Below are 23,105 nucleotides of genomic sequence, written 5' to 3'. Positions count from 1 at the left end.
GCAACCCGATGCCTTGGGAGTCTTTCTGTGCTGAATACTTAGCATGCAGAGTGGCTTCCCGGTGCCCCTGGGTGCTCAGTGTGGCATGCCGCCAAGAACTGCAGGGGGCGCTGCCGCGCTCATCCCATTGTTTGTGCCCAGGCTAGGAATGCAGTACATGGCTCAGATCAACCAGCGGATGCATGAAACCGAATTTGATGGCCTGTTTCTGCTCCACTCTTTAAGGCTCTGTGTATGATTATGACTATACAGAAATTGATTGAGATCATGTCTGTTTCAGATGTAAATTGGAGTCTGAAATAAGATCTCGTCTCAATGAGGAGAGCATTGGAGATGAATGTTTTTGTGAGCTTATGAATTTTGGTGAGTTTTTTTTTGAACCTCCACATATAGGGGAATTTTATTTGTCCCTTCATGTTCTTCGTGTGGTAACAACTGTCTGGGTTTTTTTTCTAAACAAATATTAAAAAGTATAAATTAGCAATCTGTTCTTTATCTAAAATAATAATCTCTCCTTGATTCGATTTCACTTCACAGAGAAAGAGCTGTCAGAACAATGGTGTGCGTACCTTACAGCTGTCATCGACCCTCTTCATCAGCTGAGAACAGGCCTGAAGAAACAGCGCCACACATTGCAGAGTGCATCTTGCCATAAAGGGCCAGAGTCAACAACGATTCTGGAAGAGGTCAGTACGTTGTCTCTTAAAAACATAATGTTGGGCTGGAGAGATGGCTCGGCAGTTAGGCACACTGGCTGCTCTTGCTGAGGATCCATGCTCAATTCCCAGCACCCACATAGCAGTTCACAACCTTCTGTAACTTCAAGATCTGATGCCTTCACATAGACATGCAGGCAGACAAAACAACCGGTATGCATAAAACAAAGTTAAATATAATGCGGTATTTCATTTTTGTCTGAAATAGAACAGTTGAAGGAAACATCTGCCCTACGAGGTTAAGTAGAGGGCTCCTCAATATCAACACGTGCTTGAATACGTTCAGGCAACCTCATTTTAACTCACCCTCCTGCCTTCAGCCTTGCCCTTCCTCCAAGTGCATTTTCAGATCTTGGCCCAGGACATGGGGATCAAGTTGTCTGACTACTGATTTTCCCCACAGTCTCTTCTTAGTCTAGTAAACCCACCTACAACCCCCCCCCCCACTTAGTCCTTCTTCAATCGCATCTCTTGTACGATTATGAGCTTGGTCTTTCACATGCCAAACCTACTCTTGTCTCAGAGCGCTTAGGCCAGCTCTTTTCTCTGTCAGGCTGACGTCTCCATCCTCCCTTTGGTTCGTTGGTGACCAGAGAAGTCTCAGTTATTCCTAACTGGCCACCTTGGGCTCACACCTCTTTCCTCCGCTGCATGCCTCCATGTGTCCTTGCTAGTTTGTTATGCTGGGTGTGGGACCTGAACTTCCATCTCTGCAGCTATTCTATAATGCTATACTTCTATTATGGATACTCAAAAGCTTTAGCTACGTCTAGCTGTAGACTAGTAGCACGGATGCTTGAGAGCAAAGGCATTATTGAAATCTTACCATCAATTCCAAACCTTGAACAGGGCTTGCTGGGACCATTACATCGTGCGAGCCCTGTTTTGGTAAACGGTCTGGACTCCTCACTGAGGCTTGCTTGTGTGTAAGCCTTAGCCGTCTGACTGCTCTTTTCTTCACAGATCTTCAAAAGGATTTTTCCCTCCTCCAATTTTTCACCCTCTACTTGCTTCTGAGACTGTGTCTTTCAATAGAAATAATCTTGGGTGAATTGTAGTGATTTACACGCTTCCTGTCCACATGCTACATCCTCTAGGTTGACTTTGTCAAGAAGCAATCCAAGGCTGCCTTTGAAAGACTTCATCAGGAGCAACAGCACTTAGAAGAGGAACTTTCGGACTGGAGTGTGGAGGTGAGTGCGATGCAAATGCTGACTTCACTTGGTCACCCACTCTGGGCTTTTGCTAAATAAAAGAACTATCTCTTTAGTTACTAGGTCACTCTTCAGAGGAAAAGTCTAACCTGCTCAGCGGACAACCTACGGAGTTGGAAACGCTGGACTGCCCATACCCTGATCTGAAATCGTCAATCCTCAACGAGTTCAGTAACTTTACAGAGAAATATCAAGAGGAACTTGAAGATTTTGATCTGCAATTAGAAGACATACGCAGGTGATGAAATAGAACTCCTTGATTCCTGAAGGACTACAGTTGTATTTGTGTTAAGGGCCACTAGACTTCTGATTTACTGTCCTCTAGTTACATGCAATTGCAATATGGTCAATACAGTTTTGGTCTGAGTTGTCGAATAAAAACAATGGGCCTTACTTTCTTTTATTATCTTATTATGATTCTGGGGATCTAACCTGGGGCCTTATATATACTTGGTAAGTTCTCTTGCAGCAATAATCCTCTGGCTGTTGCTTTTTGAGGCGGAGTTTCACTCTGCACCATGTGCTGGCTTGGCAGTGTCTTGCAGTGGGTCCTCTGGTCTCAGACCTATGATCTTCTCCCTTAGTTTTCTAGGTGGTAGAGTTACAGACATCCACCATATACTCAACTGGAAAGAATGTTGTATGTTTACTTTGCTTTTTCTTGCTTTCAAAATATTTCCTTGATACCAAGGCTTGTAAGAGTTTTATTGGGCCTGGTGTGGTGATAAACCCTGTTAGTCCCAGCCCTTGGAAGGCAGAGGCAGGTAGATCTCTGTTATAGAAAACCAGAGAGAAGGTTCGTAAATCATAACAAGAGTCTGTATATTACCCACAATGCTCCTAATATAAATGATGTGCTTTATTTGGTGACTATTTATTGGAAAATTCCTACTAGACAGTGGTCTCTGTTAAGCTTCTTTGAAAGAGGTTCTAGATTAGTCTAGAAGATGGCCTTGCCTCTCAGACAACTGGCAGTATTAAGGGGAAGGAGATGTAGATATCTGCCCTAAGCAAATATGATTTACTGAGGAAAAGAGGAAAGTGCTGGCAGTGAGTAAGAAGGTAAAGGCCGATGAGCTTTCATAGGTGGTTTCTTGGAGGAGGGAAGACAACTGGAATTTAAAGGTGGTTTGCAGTAGTCATCTGCAGCTATGAGCACACAGGCATTTAAACACACTCTCTAATTAGCAGAGTGAATGACATAGTTAATTACAATACTAACTGAACTTCCAATTTATCAGGATCTCGATTTACTATAACTATATTTCCTTTATGCTTCTCAGGGTCTCAGTATGTGCACATGTGTGGGAGTGTACACATTATTTAGTTAGTTAGTTTAGTTTAGTTAAGTTTTGATATTGAATCAGGGTTTCAGTATGTAGCTCTGGCTGTCCTGAACTCCCTATGTAGAGCAGGTTGGTCTTGAACTCACAGAGTTCAAGTCTGCTGCCTCTGACTAATGATGAAAGGGATTAAGGGGGTTAAAGGCCTCTGCTACGATGCCTGGCAGAGGGTGTACATACTTGACAAGGGCTATTTGTCCACATTGTCATCTCAAGCCAATGTGACCTGAGCTTTTAAAATGAAGCTACTAAAAATTTTCCTAATTTGAGACAATTATTACCCAAGTTCCGTGCTTTACATTAGGGTCACAATCTCCCTCAAGCCTCCTTAATCCTTTGTTTTTTAACTTTACTTAATTGTTATGTAACAATTTATCTCTACATAGAAGTTTGTTGGAACCTATCCAGTCACAAAGATAAACCCCCTCATCACAATAATTTCCATATTATAAGAGTATACCACACAAAATGTACCTATATATGTACACAGTGCACACATTTTACTAGTTATTTGCTCAGCAATGAAAGGCTGAGCAAAAACTGTAAAAGGACTGAATAGGCTTGTAGACTGTGTCCATATACATTATTTTATAAGTGAAAAGGATGAAAATGCACGTTTACAAAATGGACAATTTTCCGGCGTTACTGTGAGCATAGAACTGAGAGCAATGTACAGTGCATCTGTGTGTAGCAGGGAGGAGGGAGCTATGGAATAGTCACTCACAGACTGTCTTTGAGTGTCTGAAACAATGTACCAAACTCAATAGCATTCATTGGATCTGGGGAGGGAGACTTCATGTAAGATCATGGGGATTTACCATCACACTTGACTAAGAGAAGCAATTTTCCAAGAGGGAAAAATATAACGAAGGTAAAAATATTAAGCAACAAGCAAAAATGTTGGCAACATGTGAGATGAAAGATATTAAAATATCTAATATATAAAGATACTTTGAAAATTAATTGAATAATAAACAGCAAATAGAAAACAAAAGGGAGGTGAATGAGAAAATTATTCCCTTTCCCTGCAAATATTTTCTTAGTGTTTATAAGCATACATCAGACAAAATTTTCTTACATGTATCAGTACATGTTTTCTTAGTCTTCTATTGCTGTGATGAGACACCATGACCTCAGCAATACTTATAAAGAAAAGCAGTTAATTGGGGATGGCTTCTAGTTCAGAGGTTTAGTCCATCATTCTCAGGCAGGAAGCATGGCGGCATTCAGGTAGGGATGGTGATGGAGAGGTAGCTGAGAGTCCTACATCTAGATCAGCAGACAGCAGGAAAAGAGACAGCCAGCGGGCATGGCTTATGCTTCTGAAACCTTAAATCCTATCCCCAGTGACACACTTCTTCCAACAAGGTCACAACTATTCCAACAAAGCTATACCTCTTAACCCCTGTCAAATAGCACCACTCCCTAATAGCCACACACTCATATATGAGCATATGAGGGCTATTCCTATTCAAATCACTATGTTTGTGATCAACTTGATAACACATAGAAGTGTGGTTCACAAGGCAATTCTGTGCTACAGAATCAGAAGCCGGTAAGTCCTACAAAGGAATAGGTTAGAGTCAGAGAAGATGCTAGGCTTTTAGAAGGCAGCAGTTCTGGCAAAACAAACAAACGAACTTGGGGCTAGGTTTCAGTTGGACAATGACATGATAAGAAATCATGAAGTGGCTTGAGAGAGCTGGTCATGCAAACATTGGGCATAAGAACATCATAGCCCATGTTCATTGAGATGTATGTGTGCCCAACAAGGGTCCAGTGTCCCGTAACGCAAGGAAAGATCAGCAGAATATTTGGATGAGGTTCAACAGGTAATAGTGAATAGTTAGCTATCATTTGTGCTAAGTGTGTGTGTGTGTGTGTGTGTGTGTGTGTGTGTGTGTGTGTGTGTGTGTACCTCTGTGCATATGTGCAGATGCTGTGAGCTAAACCCAAGGACTCATGCATGCTCAGTCAGTAATACACCATTGAACTCCATCCTCACTCAAGAAGTAGGGTATTTAGAGACGTTATTTGATCTCATCTTTTACATAAGTGACCTTGAACTATCTAAACCAGTAGTTCTCAACCTTCCTAACACTGTGACCCTTTAATACAGTTACTAATATTGTGGCAATCCAAGCATAAAATTATTTTCATTGCATTTCGTACTGTAATTTTGCTACTGTTATGAATCATAATATAAATATATGATATGCAGGATATCTGATATACAGTCCCCGAGACAGTTGTTAAACTGTCTCAAAATATAAGGTGATAGATATCCAACATCATCTAGGTATCTGGTCTCCATGCATGTGCACACACAGAAAATTTTTTAATTTTATTTTTTCTTGGCTCTTTTATGTATTTACATTTCAAATGTTATCCCCTCCCCTCTGTCTCCCTTACTTCCTCCTCCCTCCCCCTGCTTCTGTGAAGATGCTCCCACTCCCACCCACCCACTCCAAACTCAATGCTGTGGCATTACCCTACTTTGAGGAAATGAGCCTTCACAGGACCAAGGGCTTTTCCTCCTATTGATGCAGGACAATGCCATCCTCTGCTACATATGTGGCTGGAGTCTTGGGTCCCTCCTTGTGTACGTATTGGTTGGTGGTTTAGTCCCTGGAGCTCTGGTGGGGTCTTGTTGGTTGATATTGTTGTTCTTCCTATGGTTTGGCAATTACCTTCAGCACCTTCAGATTTTTCTCTAACACTTCCATTGGGGCCCCATTGTTCATTCCAATGGTTAGCTGCAAGCATCCTCATCTGTATCAGTAGGGCTCTGGCAGAGCCTCTCAGGACACACCCATATCAGGTTCCTGTCAGCAAGCATTTCTTGGCATCAGCAATTGTGACTGGGTTTGGTGGCTGCATATGGGATGGATCCCCATGTGGGGCAGTCTCTGGATGGCCTTTCCTTCAGTCCCTGCTCCACTCTTTGTCCCTTGAGTATTTTTTTCTCCCTTCTAAGAAGGAATGAAGCATCCACATTTTGGTTTTCCTTCTAATTGGGATTCATATGATCTGTGAATTTTTTCTTAGGTATTTCAAGGTTTTGGGTTAATATTCATTTATCAGTGAGGGCATACCATGTGTGTTCTTTGTGACTAGGTTACCTCACTCAAGATGATATTTTCTAGTTTCATCCATTTGCCTAAGAATTTCATGTCATTGTTTTTAATAACTGGGTAGTACTCCATTGTGTAAATGTATCACATTTTCTATATCTCTTCCTCTGTTGAAGGGCATCTGGGTTCTTTCCAGCTTCTGACTATTATTAATAAGTCTGCCATGAACCTAGTGGATCAGGTGTCCTTATTATATGTTGGAGCATCTTTTGGATGTATGCCCAGGAGTGTTATAGCTGGGCCCTCAGGTAGTGCAATGTCCAATTTTCTGAGGAATCATCAGACTGACTTCCAGAATGGTTGTACCAGCTTGCAATTCCACCAACAATAGAGGAGTGTTCCTATCTCTCCACATCCTCACCAGCATCTGTTGTCACCTGAGTTATCTTAGCTATTCTGACTGGTGTCAGGTGGTATCTAAAGGTTGTTTTGATTTCCACTTTCCTGATGACTAAGGATGTTGAACATTTCATTAGGTGCTTCCTAGCCATTTGATATTACTCAGTTGAGAATTTATTGTTTAGCTCTGTATCCCATTTTTAACAGGATTATTTGATGCTCTGGAGTTTAACTTCTTGAGTTCTTTGTATATATTAGATATTAGCCCCCTATCAGATGTAGGATCGCTAAAGACCTTTTCCCAATCTGTTGGTTGTGGTTTTGTCCTATTAACAGTGCCCTTTGCCTTACAGAAACTTTGCAATTTTATGAGGTCCCATTTGTCAATTCTTGATCTTAGAGCATAAGCCATTGGTGTTCTGCTAAGGAAATTTTCCCCTGTGCCTATGCATTCGAGGCTCATTCCCACTTTCTCTTCTATTAGATTCAGCGTATCTGGTTTTATGTGGAGGTCCTTGATTCACTTGGACTTGAACTGTGTACATGGAGATAAGAATGGGTCAATTTGCATTCTTTTACATGCTGACCTTCAGTTGAACCAGCACCATTTGCTGAAAATGCTGCCTTTTTTCCATTGGATAGTTTTAGTTCCTTTGTCAAAGATCAAGTCACCATAAGTATGTGGGTTCATTTCTGGGTCTTCAATTCTATTCCACTGGTCTATCTGTCTGTCTCTGTACCAATACCATACAGTTTTCATCACTATTGCTCTGTAATATGCTTGAGGTCAGGGATGGTGATTCCCCGAGAAGTTCTTTTATTGTTGAAGATAGTTTTGGCTATCTTGGTTTTTTTGTTATTCCATATGAATTTACAATTTGTTCTTTCTAATTCTATGAAGAATTAAGTTGGGATTTTGATGGGAAGTGCATTGAATCTGTAGCTTGCTTTCAGCAAAATGGCCATTTTTACTATATTAATCCTGCCAATCCATGAGCATGGGGGGAATCTTTCCATCTTCTGAGATCTTCCTGGATTTCTTTCTTCAGAGACCTGAAATTCTTGTCATTTACATCTTTCACTTGCTTGGTTAGAGTCACAGCAAGATATTTTATATTATTTGTGGATATTGTGAAGGGTGTCATTTCCCTAATTTTTTTCTCAGCCTGTTTATCCTTTTTGTAGAGGAAGGCTACTGATTTTGTTTGAGTTAATTTTATATCCAGCCACTATGCTGAAATTGTTTATCAGCTGTAGGAGTTCTCTGGTGGAATTTTTGGGGTCACTTAAGTATACTATCATATCATCTGCAAATAGTGATATTTTGACTTCTTCTTTTTCAAATTGTGTCCTTTTGACCTCCTTTTGTTGAATAATTGCTCTGGCTAGGACTTCGAGAACTATATTGAATAAGTAGGGAGAGAGTGGGCAACCTTGTCTACTTCCTGATTTTAGTGGGGTTCTCTCCATTTAGTTTGATGTTGACTACTGGTTGGCTGTATATTGCTTTTACTATGTTTCGGTATGGGCCTTAAATTCCTGATCTGTCCAAAACTTTTAATATGAAGGGGTGTTGAATTTTGTCAAATGATTTCTCAGCATCTAATGAAATGATCATGTGGTTTTTTTCTTTGAGTTTGTTCATATAGTGGGTTATGTTGATGGCTTTCTGTATATTGAACCATCCCTGCATCCCCGGGATGAAGTGTACTTGTTCATGGTGAACGATTATTTTTATGTGTTCTCGAATTCAGTTTGTGAGAATTGTATTGAATATTTTTGCATCAGTATTTATGAGGAAAATTGGTCTGAAGTTCTCTTTCTTTGTAGGGTCTTTATGTAGTCTAGGTATAAGCGTGGCTTGAAGGAATGAATTGTGCAATGTTCCTTCTGTTTCTATTTTGTGGAATAGTTTGAAGAGTATTGATATTCGGTCTTCTTTTAAAGTCTTAGAATTGTGCACTAAACCCATCTGGTCTTGGGCTTTTTTTTGGTTGGGAGACTTTTAATGATACCTTCTATTTCTTTAGGGGTTATGGGACTGTATAGATGGTTTACCTGATCCTCATTTAACTTTGGTACATGATATCTGTCTAGAAAATTGTCCATTTCCTCCAGATTTCCCAGTTTTGTTGATATATGCTTTTGTAGTAGGACCTGGTGATTTTTTGAATTTCCTCAGATTCTGTTGTTATGTCTTTCTTTTCATTTCTGATTTTGTTAATTTGGATACTCTCTCTGTGCCCTCTGCTTAGTCTGGCCAAGGGTTTATCTATCTTGTTGATTTCCTTAAAGAACCAGCTCCTGATATTGTTGATTCTTTGTATAGTTCTTTTTGTTTCTATTCGGTTGATTTCAGCTCTGAGGTTGATTATTTCTTGCCATATGCTCCTCTTGGGTGTATTTGTTTCTTTTTGTTCTAGAGCTTTTAGGTGTGTTGTCAAGCTGCTGACATATGCTCTCTCCTGTTTCATTTTGGAGGTATGAGTTTTCCTCTTAGCACTGCTTTCATTGTGTCCCATAAGTTTGGGTATGTTGTGCCTTCTTTTTCATTAAATTCTAAAAAGTCTTTAATTTCTTCCTTGACCAAGTTGTCATTGAGTAGGGTGTTGTTCAGCTTCCAAGTGTATGTGGGAATTCTATTTTTGTTGTTTTAGTTTAGACCAGCTTTAGTCCACGGTGATCTGATGGAATGCATGGGATTATTTCAGTCTTCTTGTATCTATTGAGGCCTGTTTTGTGACCAATTATATGGTTGTTTTTGAGAAGGTACCATGAGGTACTGAGAAAAAGGTATATTCTTCTGTTTTAGGATGAAATGTTTTATAGATGTTTGTTAAATACATTTGGTTTGTAACTTCTATTAGTTTTACTGTGTCGCTGTTTAGTTTCTGTTTCTATGATCTGTCCATTGATGAGAGTGCTGTGTTGAAATCTCCTCCTATTACTGTGTATGATGCAATGTATGCTTTGAGCTTTAGTAAAGTTTCTTTTATGAGTATGGGTACCCTTGCAGTTGGAGCATAGATATTCAGGATTGAGAGTTCATCTTGGTGGATTTTTTCTTTGGTGAATATGAAGTGTCTTTCTTAATTGTTTTGATAACATTTGGTTGAAAGTTGATTTTATTCAATATTAGAATGCTTACTCCATCTTGTTTCTTTAGACCATTTCCTTGGAAATTGTTTTTCAGCCATTACTCTGAGGTAGTGTTTGTCTTTATCTCTGAGGTGTGTTTCCTGTATGCAGCAAAATGCTGGGTTCTCTTTACATATCCAGTCTGTTAGTCTATGTGTTTTTATTGGGAAATTGAGTCCATTGATGTTAAGAGATATTAAGGAATAGTGATTGTTGTTTCCTGTTATTTTTGTTATTAGAGGTGGAATTATGTTTGTGTGTATCTCTTCTTCTGGTTTTGTTGCAAGGAGATTACTTTCTTGCTTTTTCTAGGGTGTAGTTTCTTTCCTTGTGTTGGAGTTTTCCATCTATTAGCCTTTGTAGGGCTATATTTGTAGAAACATATTGTGTAAATTTGGTTTTGTCATGGAATATCTTGGTTTCTCCATTTATGTTAATTGGAGTTTTGCTTGGTGTAGTAGCCTGGGCAGGCATTTGTGTTCTCTTAGGGTTTGTATGACATCTGCCCAGGATCTTCTGGCTTTTATAGTCTCTGTTGAGAAGTCTGGTGTAATTCTGATAGTTCTACATTTATACATTACTTGACCTTTTCCCCTTACTGCTTTTAATATTCTTTCTTTGTTTTGTGTGTTTGGTGTTTTGAGTATTATGTGATGCAAGGAATTTCTTTTCTGGTCCAATCTACTTGAAGTTCTGTAGGCTTCTTGTATATTCATGGGCATCCCTTTCTTTAGGTTAGGGAAATATTCTTTTACAATTTTGTTGAAGACATTTACTGGCCTTTTAATTTGGGAATCTTCATTCTCTTCTATACCTATTATTCTTAGTTTTGTTTTTCTCATTGTTTCCTGGATTTCCTGGATGTTTTGGGTTGGGTACTTTTTGCTTTTTGCATTTTCACTGACTGTTGTGTCAATGTTTTCTATGGCATCTTCTGCTCCTGAGATTCTCTCTTCTATCTCTTGCATTCTGTTGGTGATGCTTGCATTTATGTCTCCTGATCTCTTTCCTAGGTGTTCTATCTCCAGGGTTGTCTCCCTTTGTGATTTCTTTCTTGTTTCTCTTTCCATTTTTAGATCCTGGATGGTTTTATTCAATTCCTTCACCTGTTTGGTTGTGTTTTCCTGTAGATCTTTAAGGGACTTTTGTGTTTCCTCTTCAAAGGCTTCTTGTTCTTCCATATTTATTTAAGGGAGTTACTTATGTCCTTCTTAAGAGATGTGATTTTAAATCCAAATCTTGCTTTTCTGGTGTGTTGGGATATCCAGTATTTGCTGTGGTGAGAGACCTGGGTTTGATGTTGCCAGGTAGTCTTGGTTTCTCTTGCTTAGGTTCTTGTGCATGATTCTTGCCATCTGGTTATCTCTGATGTTAGTTGGTCTTGCTGTCTCTGACTCGAGCTTTTTCCTCCTGTGGCCCTGTGAGCCTGTGATCTTTGGAATGAGAGTGCTCCTCGCAGACCAGTTTTCTGCTAGCAGGTTTGGGTCTGGGGGCTGTGGGACAAGCCAACTCTTGGTGCACATGGAGACTGGAAGGCAGAAAATCTTTATATTGGGGGAATAATATGTGTCTTCAGAAATAACATTGAAGGAAGAAAAATCATTAAAGTCAAGTAAGTGTTTGATTTCAATGTTATTAGATATTAATTTTTCTCTTCGCACCAGTACCATAATCTTCAAGACTACCTATGCTGTTTAGTGTTTTCTCAAACTCATTAGCCGATGACATGGTGATTGCCTTGATCAAGGTGGTGGGAAGGCCTGAGCTCTTAGACACCATTTGAGGGTAGACTCAAGATATCTGCTAGCAGAGTCAGAAAAGTAAAAGCCTAGTTGCCTGCTGCACTTGGCTTGTTTAGACTGGGGATCTAAGAAAATGAGAGTGAACGGGCTATCTGGTTGGGGGTGGGAAGCTTATGTGTCCAGGCTTGAACATGATGAGTTTGGGGCAGCCATTTTGAGCTTTGTGAGTTCAGAGTTCAGGAAGAAGATCTGGTCTAGAGTTTTACTTTGTGAGTCATTAACATGAGATTGGATATGGTGACCAAAACAATGATCCTGGAAATAAAAAGAGACCAAAATTCCTCCCTAGACATGTGAGCAAGACAGTGTCAGAGAAAAGAGGGGGAAGCAACGAAAGACAGGCAGACAAACAGACAAATAGATAATAAATAGATATATGAATAGATGTATGACTAGATAGATGATAGATCCATAGATAATAAATAGATATAGGTAGATATAGATAGATAAATGATAGATGGACAGATGAAAGATAGATGCAGAGAGACAGAGAGGGAAGATAGATGAAGAAAAAGTAGTCTGTACTACTTGTAAATGAGGTGGCGAACTACTGAAAAAGTGCTGCATGTGCCAATGACTAATAACTGTTTGGCTCAAAAGGAGATAGCTGGGAGCCATTTTCATTGGCAAAGTGGATGTAAATGGCTAGTTGGAGTGGGTTTAAGTGAGTGCTTGGATAAGGATAGAAGAGAATGAATGTGGACAATTTGAGAATTTTTCTGCCAAGGAGAACAGTAAGGTCGGTTTTTGCTACTGAGCCCCCAACTCTCTTATGTTTTAATTTTATTTAAAATAGGTATAATAGGAATGCATTTGATGCTCATGGGGATAATCTAGTAAGGGATAAACTTTGGGGAGAGGAAGGGAAAAACAAAGAGAGGGAGAGGGGGAGGGAGAGGAGCCTTAGGACCAGCACAGGGCGATTCAAGTACTGTCAGAACTCGGTGGGGGCAGGTGATTCAAAGCATGTGATTCAGATGCTGGAGGATGAGATGTCACAGTGGCCTGGAACTTCTCAGTTGTAATTCTTAACACAAATGAGTCAGAAATGTGTGACCCTCTCTACTTATCAAAGAAAGGGAAAATAAAACAAAACTCAAATACTTAGCTTGTAAGAATGGCCAAACAGACAATAATGTTACCCAGGGCTAAAACAAGTATGAGAGAAGTGGGTATTTACATATTATTGTCATGTGACATTTCTCAAAGCCATGTAATATTTGTCAAAGCTCATGATGATACCAGCTACCTATGGGCCAGGAACATGGTTCAGTCAGTAAAGTGACTATAAAAGACAATCGTGGGCGTCTAAGCTCAGATCCCGAGCAACCACATAAAAAGGCAAGTGTGGTCAAACATCTGAAATCTTCACACTGGGCAGATAGAGACTGGATGATTCCTAGAGCCTAGTGCCAGCTTAAACACCTGGTAAGCTCCAAGAACAGTAAGGAACTGTAGGGCTCTGGTGCCTGGGGTGTTCTTCCTTGGAGATTTCTTACCCAGGTAGGTGTGTGGATTCGGTTAAAGGGAAGAGAGCCTGGGTAGGGAGGGGAACAGCTTTCCCTGCCCCCAGCTGCCGGTCCTTCCCCTTTACACCTCTTGGGTTGTTCCAGTAGGGCTGAGCCAGCAGGGGACTGACTAGCCAGCAAAGTGGGGGTGGGGGAAGGTGAGGTGCAGGGGAGCTTCAGGCAGTGATTTCAGGAGAGCAAGAGTGATCTCTTCCTCAAGCAGCAACAGCTCTTATAACAGAAGCTCTCAGACAATGGAATAATTTCTGCACACCTTTAATTTTAAACAATAGTTAAATAGTTTCTTTTGGATGGGTCAGATCTCATCTACATATTTGGGGGCATGGCCTTGTTTTTATGACTGATCTCTCTTGAACCTATGTGACCTGTGGTCACGTCATCACCTGTGGAGGAAGAGTTTGGGGTGTTGTCCTCTGTGACTGATCTGTCTTGGGCCTATGCTACCTGTCATCCATCCTCACTTGTGGAGGAGAGGCTTGGGGCATTGCTCTACGTGACTGGTCTGTCTCAAACCTCTCTACAGGGGTTTGTGGGGGGCTGCAGCTAGTGAGGCCCTGATCTGGAAGACTGAGAATGAATCTGACACCCCTTTTAGGGTCTCCCCAGAATTCAAACTGTCTCGACCAGGAATCAGGGTACCTTTTACTGCCCGCCTCCCCACAAGGAACCTTGGCTCAAAATATAAGATGAAGAGTGGTTAGCTTCCAATGTCAACCGCTAGTCTCCGCATACACATATGGGCAAGCATGCACACACACAATCTTTGTATTGGGAGGATAATAGTTGTCTCACAAGAAATAATAACAAAAGAAAAAATCCTTTAAAGTAAAATAAATATTTGATTTCAAGCATATTCAATACTAGTTTTTCTTTTCCCACTGGTAGCAAAATCTTCAAGACTGCCTGTGTTGGTCAGTGTTTTGTGGACTTGGCACAAGCAAACATCATCATTGGAAAGCAACCGTAATTGAGGAATTACCACCATCACATTGGCTTGTGGGCATGTCTACAGGACATTTTTTATTGTTATCAATGATGGATGCGGGATTGCCCACCTCATTGTGGGTAGTGCCACCCCTTAGTGGGGTATTCCTGGGTTCTATAAGAAAGCAGGTTGACCACACTATGGAGAGCACACCTACTGAGTAAGCAGAACTCCTCCATGGAGTCTCTATCTGTTCTTGCCTCCAGGTCCTTTGGCTTCCCTTTAGGATAGTCTATAAATTGTAAGAGGAAATAAACTTTTTCTTCACCAAGTGGCTTTTGGCCATGATGCTTACCACAGCAGTAGAAAGCAAGCTAAGACATTACCTAAACAGCCAAGCATCAGGCAGCAGCGACATCTGGTATGCTGTCCATTCAGCACATTGCTACACTAATTCTAATCCATAGGGATTTTTAATGACACAAATAGCTGTGATATGCATTATGTAAGTACAAAGCAGGTCACAAAGTAGGTTATATAATGTAAATTCTTTTGGTGTTTCTTAGACTGTGACATATACATCTGTACAAACATAGCAAAGAGACTGGAAACCCAGTCAATCAAATAAACAATAACCACAGTCACCCCAGGGAGTGAAATTATAAACACGTCCACATATTTGGTTCTTATTTTATAAGGCGAATCACAGGTTTAGAATTTTAAGTTAGAAGTTCAATAGATCATTGATAGGTAATGAGTACCTATTCTGTGATATGACCTTAATCCTTGGTTTATCTCATTTTAATAGCTGTGTTTTGTCAGAGAAGACACCCATTTGTAAGTTTGTCTGTTGGGAGCACTGAAATGGAAGCACCATGACCTTGAGACCTGCCTGGACCATATAGCCAGACTGTGTCTCAAGGGATAGGAGAAACAAAGGGACAAAGAAAGTTGTTTTATAAATTCAATGACTGCTGTTCAGAGAAAGGAAGGCAATTTCCCTAGTTTTGAGCCCTTAGTAATTCAACAGATGAGGTCCTTTCTGTCCATCTAAATAAGAAAGCTATTTACACATGCCAGGAAGCTGGTCAACCATTTCGAATCCTAGATCGGAGATGTTTAATGAAAATACATGAGCCACATAGGTAATTAAAAATTTTAACCAGTTGTATTAAAAAGTTAAAAGAAAAAAGTTGATAAATTTCAAATATATTGTAGTTAATATTTCTAAAATATTGTAATTGCAACATGCAACAAATATTTGAGAATTACTGAGAAGTCGTTATATATACTCCTTTTTCATATTGTTTGTGAGGCATACTCATAATGCAGATCGTGTTAACACGGACAGGTCAAGTCACACACATGAGCCTGGTGGCTAGCATTTTGGATAGCACAGCTTTAAAGGATGGTCTAATTTACTAAAACACACTATAAAAACAATCTGACTACGATGGAGCCTCACCCTTCATTCATCATGCTGGCAAAACACGTTGGATTCTGCTGTGGTGGATTAGGCCTGTGTGTCATTAAGAACACGAAGGCGAATTTAATTGCATCTTTTAGACTCCAAACAGATTGCAGCTTTAATTTCCTTACATTTAGATGAATTAATCATATAGACGAGACATAATTGTGTCATGGTCCATTTAGTTGTGTCAGATCTTAAGTCAATATGTAGATGACTACAGCAAGATAACAGGTAATTTATAATTTATTGTTGATAGGTATATTAAATTTTGTACTGTTGCCTCATAATTAATATTCTGAGATCTGAATCTGCCTGCCTGCTGTTTAACAGGGAGCTCTCATGAATAGCCAGTGCTCTAGGATCATGTTTTTCAACTTAATTATTTCAGTTCATTGTATTTTGATAGCGCCATTCAAGATATCATTTTGGCATTCTGTGAATATTTCAGTTTGTTTATTTGTCTCTGAATTCAGGAATAGTTATATTACAGAAGAATTTAAACATAGAGATAGGTAAAGAGAAGAAATGAAGTTAATCTGAATCCAAAAGAGATCTTAGAGTAAAACTTTCGTTTATGGAAAGGAGAACTCTATGTGCACATTCACTTTTTGAATCCCACCTGTTGCTATTTTTCTGTCTAGTGGTGTTTATTTACAGAGTTTTTCCTCTGTTTTGAGTCACCCAGTAAATATCCTTGCACATGCATTTTATTAGATGAATAAGTAGTAGGATAATGTGTGATTATATCATATAAATTCAACCAATTTCTCACTTTTGAGTAGTAGGTATTCTACATTTTGATGTTCTTTTAGAAACTTTGAAATGGCTGCCTTGTTACTGTGTTTTGAATAACTGATCATTCTCTTCAGTTGGATTTTAGAAATGGAGATTCTGAGTCAAAGAATATTGTTAAGTGTTAAGAATATTGTTATATTTCCTTCTAAAAAATCAACCCAAGTTATATACTTTTTCCTTCTCCTTTTAGGTTTCCTTTCCTCTCCCCTCCCCTTCACTCCCCTTCTCTCTTCTTCTTCCACTCCCTTTCTTTTTGTTTGTTTTAAGACAGACTCTTTGTACTAGGGTGACCTCCATCTCATGAACTCACGTGAACTCCTGATCCCTACATCCCAGGTGCTGGAGTCTTAGTCTGGTACCACCAAGCCCAGCACAAATTACAACATATTTCACTATTTGATTCATCACTAGATTTAGTGATAAGGCCTTACATATTTCTGTCCTGAGGTCACATAGCCAGGGTCCTGTTCATGAGTATCCCTTTTGTTCCCAAGTTCACCAACACAGTGCACCTCTATCAGCATCCTTAAGTAAAAAGAGAAACACACACATTTTCCCTTGTGCCAAAGCAAACTGTATACTCCATTGCTATTAAGGATGGACTGGGACAAATCAGTGCCAGACGACAACGTGGTGTCATAAAAGTTTAAACAAACAGATGCCCGTGCATGTGTCTCCACCCGATGAACACAGTGATGCGAAAACAGGGAAATAGCAAAACGGAGATGACATAGGTTCACTGACAAATGAAGCCACAAATTAAGACATTACAGTTGAACCCCCACTGGGCATTTTGTCCAGAAAGTGTTCTCCCAGAACCGTTGGGAAGGTTCAGTGCCTGAGCATGACCAGGTCAAGCTCCGCCTGTGGACCTCTGTTGGTTGTGTGCCAAAAGTGACCAATAGAGGGAGAAGTTCTGAGAAAGCAGCACAGTTCTTTGTTCTTCAAGGGTTTGCTTAGTCCCATTCATTAGCCAATCCAGGGAGCCAACCTTGGCCACTTCCACCCCCACTTCCCTTGGTGCAGTCCATGGGGAAATTGCCACTCACTGCTGACATTTGCATTTGTTGGAGGATAGTTGTACACAATTTTTTGTTTGTCATATAGATTTAGTAGCTTTTTAAAAAAATTTTCATGAAAATTGCTAGTTTATAACTTAATGTTTGCTTATACCAGAAAACACAGTTAGCAATTATTAAACTAGCTTTGGGCGTGTTGCAAGAATACAATATTTGTTTTAATTATTTTGCCTATAGCAGGATGCATCATCGTATCAAAAGATCACGAATGTCCTTTTTAAAAAGATTTAAACATGTTTTACTTATATGGACACACATGAGACTGTGTGCATGCATACCTGTGTGTGTGTGTGTGTGTGTGTGTGTGTGTGTGTGTGTGTTATTTCATGCCTGTGGAGGACAGAATAGGGCTTCAGATGCCCTGGAACTGGAGTTATAGGCAGTTGTGAACTGCTTGATACAGGTGCTTGAACCTGAACTCATGTCCTTTGCAAGAGCATCACGTGCTCTTAACCACTGAGCCATCTCTCCAGCCCCAGGGTCTAAGTTTTATGCACCATGCCACAAAAAGTTGTCTTTGAGTTTACTTCACTGAAAGTTATTTATTTGCATATTTGTATTTATAAAATGTAAAAGTAGCATCTGTTATGTCTTCAATTCAACAGTCCTTAAAACAAGATTTGGTCTTAATATTTTTATCTGTGCCTATGTGTGCGGGTGGACATGAATGTAGGTGTTTAAGGAGGCTAGAAGAGGGAGGGCAATCCCCTGGATTTGGGGCTGTTATTAACCTGATGTGGGCACACAGAACCTAACTTGGGTCCTCTGCAATAGTTAGCCTCTGAGTCAGATCTCTAGACCTTATGCAAGGTTTTATAGTTAGCATCCTTACTGCCTATACCTGATTAAAAGACGAAACAAAACCAATGAGCAAACCAAACCCCATTCATTTTTAACTGGACATGTAACATTTGTACCTCTTTATGCAGTATGAAACATTAATTCACACACACACACACACACACACACACACACACACACACACACACACACACCCTGGCACTTGGCATTTCTATCACTCTCCACCTTTATTCTTCTTCTGAGTGTGGAGCAATAAAATCCTCTCTCCTAGCAATTTGAAATATTTGGTTATTTCTTGCCAATCATCACTTCTCCATGGTGCTCTAGAAAATTAAAACATCTTTTTCTCTACCAATTCATTCTTACAAGCGTTGATCATCTTCTTTCTAGGCTTCCCTTTCTTATACCCTCCCTGGCTCTGTTCTCTCTGTTTCCAGGAGACAAACCCTTATTTTTCAAATATAAATGACATCCAGAAGTGTTGGTCTCCCCGTGTTTTACCAATTTTACTCAATACTCTCCAGTTTCATCTACGGCTCGGCAAAGGACAGAATGTCTGTCAGCTTTGGTAGGTGTAGTACTGAGCCTTAGCTGTCAGCTTGACCTCCTCAGAGTCTCCTCAAAGAGGGAACCTCACCTGAAAGATTGTCTCTGCAAGCCTGTGAGTCATTTTCTTAACTGCTAATTGACAAAGGAGGGCCCAGCCCATTGTCAGCAGGTGGCTCTGAGCTCTGAGAAAGCTAGGGGGCAGAAGCCAGGAGTGAGCCAATGAGCAGCTTCCTCCATGTTTCCTGCAATGACTTGCTTTCCTCGCGGATGGATTCTGGTATGGAATCCAGCAGCCAAATAAACCTGTCCTCACCAGTTACTTCTGGCCTTGGCGTTGATATATATACATGCATACACATTGTGGAGTACTTTAATATAGCTTATTAGCAAATATATTACCTTATACAATTACTCTTTTTTATTTATTTCTGTAATTAGCATACGAAGTGTAGACTTCATTGCGGCATTTTCCTTCTCTACTGGTTCTTTCTTAAGCTAACTCTTTGCCGAGTGTCATATCCATATTATAAATTACTTTAGTCATTTGTTGAATTGTCTACATTTTGAATTCTTTGTCAGGCAGTTCTCTCATGTCTCTTGCCAGCGAGCCATCGTGGTCTTGGGGATACCATGCGTGTCACCTTGTTGTTTTGTATTTCTGTGTCCCTATGTTAGCATTTGTGCATTTGACCAGTTGCTTCTCCCAGGCGTGCAGGGTAACTCTGGTGGTAAATCTTTTTCCCGATGATGTTTCTGGGGTGATGATCAGACAGGCTGCACTGGGGTTGGTTTTAGTTGGTTACTTTCTATAGTGTCTGTGTAACTTCTACCGTTCTTCTCAGCATTGGCAATATCTGCAGGCACCTCAGTTTTTGCCGCCTCGTTAGTGGGCCCAAGTGTGTTGCTTCATGCTGATACTGAGTCAAGGAGGTGTCGGTATCAGAGGTCTTCACCATGATGAGAAGCAGCAGCTTAGTGAGTAGTGAGTCAACATAGTCTGTGGAATGACTCAAACACACGAGATTTGACAGAATTCAACCAGGGCTAAACTGAACTTCCCCAGCATAGTGCTCTCTGTCTTATGAATGACCTGTCTTGCCTCACCATTTAGAAAGTCATACTGAAACGATGTGTGTGGACTTCAGTGTTTGGAGGCAGAGGAGAATGAATGTCAGAGGCTGAATGTCACGTCTTACTCTCTGCACACTGAGGTCTGGACGTGTCAGGAATGATGGCTAAACACTTAAACTGGGAAGTCTGGGCTCGCTCTAATGAAGACAAAAGTTGCAAAACACTTTTAGTTATAAAATTTGGGTAGACCAATAAAAAAGAAATGGCCAATCGCTAACAAATATTTTTGCCTAAGGTATTTTTTTTTTTTTTAGTTAATCAATTTATACTTACATGTATGGGCATTTTGCCTGTATTTACATGCCCAGTGCCCACAGAGGCCAGAGGAGGGCCTCAAATCTCAGGGAATTAGAGCTACAAATGGTCGTGAGCAGACATATGCATGCTGGGAATCAAAGCTGGCTCCTTCCCTGTGCTTTGAGCACCTCTGTGAGACATTTCTAATTATAAAACGTTAGGGTGATTTTTAATGTTTTCTTTAGGAACATTTAAATATTAAACTACTTTCAACTTAAGATGGTAGATAAGGGACTCTTTTTTCAATTGACCATGTAACCAAGCATGTTTTGATATCACAATCACCCGGGAAGTGGTTAACTAGATCAAGGACTTTGGCAGGTAAGCGCTAACTCAGTCTGTTATTTTACATGCATGCTTCTGTAATAAGAAAAAATGAAGGTTTGATCAAGATGTATATATCCAGGTTTTAGTTTAGAAACATGCATATGTTGAATGTAATTTTATATTTTAGAAACTGAAAGACTGTGTTTCTAAGAAATGGCTGCTTTGGTGTCATGAGGAAACTGCTCTGCTTGAACACACTCCTTTTGGACTTTACTGTGCCAGTTCTGTGTGTGTGTGTGTGTGTGTGTGTTGTGCATGTGTGTATGTGCACATGCATGTGTAGGTCTGTGTGCAGTAATGAATCTTCTCCCTTCCCTCTTACATAGCAATCTAGTGGTTATGCTGTGATTATTGTGTGGGTATTTGCCTTAAGACTTAAGCCCACTTTTCTGGAAACTGCTATAAATATTCTAGAAATGTTAATATTATGATATTTAACATTCCATCTCCTTTCAGCACGTTTTTTAATTTTTCTTTTCGTATACTAGAGAAGTGGTTTACAACTTGTTTAATTTTGGTAAATATAGAAGGACAGTTGAGATGTGAAGCTTCTCGAAACAACGGCAAGGTCAAAATGGATGTCATCACTGTATAGGGCTTACTTAGTTTGAATGTCTGCTTTAAATATTTTATGGTCATCGCATACATTTAAGTGGCTTTTAATGCCATTAAAATTGCAACTAATTAATACATTCATGCAATTTATAAAAATGAATCAAATGCCACAAATTCTTCTGCTGCTATACTTATTTATAACAGTGTGCACAGCTTAGTGCGTGCTTGCAATTAAAAAGCATTTCAGTAAAATGTTTGCTATTTGCACATTGTGGACAGCTACAGTCTTGCACTACTATTCGGTAGGCAAAGCCATCAAAGTAATTTGTCTAAAAGAACTTCTCCATTTATCAAACCATTTAAGCTGTTTGAAAATTATGGGTAAGATTGCTTGTGGATTACGTTAGGATGAGTTCTATAGAAACAAAAGATAGTTTTGTACAACAACAGAACTATTAGCTCTAAGGCTTGCGAGGGCTGAAGAACTATTACGGGGGATGCTCTAAGAAGGCGTGTGAAGGCCACAGAATAGAGGGAAGGGGGAGAATGCCTAGACAAAAGGGCATTGGGTGGAGGCTGATGTTGATGTCAGTTGAGTCAGATTGGTACCAGGATTGACCTCCTTGGAGGGATCTGATTGGGCTAGCCATGTCTACCAGTCAGCTGGTATTTGTAATCGGCCTTGGAAACAGAGTGTGTGGGAACCTCAGAGTGAGATGCTTCTGCCATGGCCCAGGAAATTTTTCCATAGAAGAGAAGGGTCTCTTCAAGTTGCCAGCCAAGACTCCTGACAGCTTGGTGGCAGGGATCCCCCTAAGAAACAGCCACTACTTAAAGGACAAATAAGGGTTTAAAAGGACAGCAACTCACTGGGCCTAGGTTCTGTCCTTTTCCCCTCTGCAGAACACCCCACATACATATGAATCAGATAAGGGTGGAAATTCGACTGTGTTCAAGGCCCTTTGATTTTTGAAATAGCTTAAAACATTAACAAGGACATGGGCCTTCATTCTGTTCTTCAATTGCTTGTGGGATGATATTGAAGAATTTCTCCTGCTAACTGCCGTTAAAATGCATCCACATTACCGTGAATGAAAATGGCCCTTGAGAGAGAACCTGAGACATTGTCCTTGACAACCTGAGGGCATTTTAAATGCCAAGTGCACGCAGGCAAGCTTTTCTTCTAGGTTAATTTTCCTACTTGAAATGTTTTATTTGCAGAAGCCTTTGGCTGTCTGCGCATACAGAACCCATCCAGTTGGAACCAAAACACTCGGTGTATTCATGAATGAATTCATTTTAATATTTCCCCTGCATTGGATTATTATGACATACTGAATAGTTTTCTCTTCATAGACCACATCCCACCCCCCCTTTTCTTCCTTTATTTGGCAGGTATGGAAAAATTTTCTCTTTTGAAAGGTATTTTTCCAATACTCCCTATTAGTGTACTGAAGGAACTAGGTAACCTTATCCGAGGTTGGTGGAATCCCATTAGTTCCACTCACTTAAAGGGTATTTTATTTTGTTAAAAATGTCAAATATATTTCAGAGGTCGAAAGGTACTGAAAAATACTGAATTGCATACTTTAATGTGTAAGATCATTGATACCACAGGAATAAACAATGGTGATGGTCTTGGATCAAAGAAATACTCATTACCATTAACACTTCCCTCTGACTGCACCTGTATTTGATTATACTAATTTACTTAGCAGGAATAATAATAACATGCAAATAAAATCAGAATATAAAGAGGCATTAATTCAGTCGAGAGTTCAAATTGACAATGCAACTTTTTCACTTTGCACAGGACTTTGCTAATACTTCATGCCGAACACGAACCATACTACTCCTAGGGAAAGTGGGATGGGACTAGGTGCGTTGGCGCAGGGTGGACACGTGACCAGGGCAGCTTGCAGGATTTGTTTACAAGTGACTTCATGTAAAAGTGCTTCCT

General features: G+C 40.0%; 1 protein-coding gene across 12 annotated transcripts in view; it reads left to right on the top strand.

Annotated features, from left to right (window-relative positions):
* Positions 1–23,105, top strand: part of Ccdc148 (coiled-coil domain containing 148) — a 275,147-nt gene that overhangs the window by 97,161 nt on the left and 154,881 nt on the right. For all 12 annotated transcript variants that reach the window (XR_010064611.1, XR_010064612.1, XM_039104827.2 and 9 more), the window contains 4 exons: positions 281–363; positions 538–686; positions 1,814–1,909; positions 1,987–2,168. Coding sequence is in view for 10 of the 12 variants with exons in the window: in XM_039104827.2 (XP_038960755.1) it covers positions 281–363; positions 538–686; positions 1,814–1,909; positions 1,987–2,168 (510 nt within the window). In the remaining 2 variants the exon portion in view is untranslated. The remainder of the gene's footprint in view (positions 1–280; positions 364–537; positions 687–1,813; positions 1,910–1,986; positions 2,169–23,105) is intronic.

This window comes from Rattus norvegicus, chromosome 3 (assembly GCF_036323735.1).
Source record: "Rattus norvegicus strain BN/NHsdMcwi chromosome 3, GRCr8, whole genome shotgun sequence".
Taxonomy (NCBI): Eukaryota; Metazoa; Chordata; class Mammalia; order Rodentia; family Muridae; genus Rattus; species Rattus norvegicus.
Note: the sequence above shows the minus strand (reverse complement) of the source record. Positions and strands in the feature narration are given on the sequence as shown.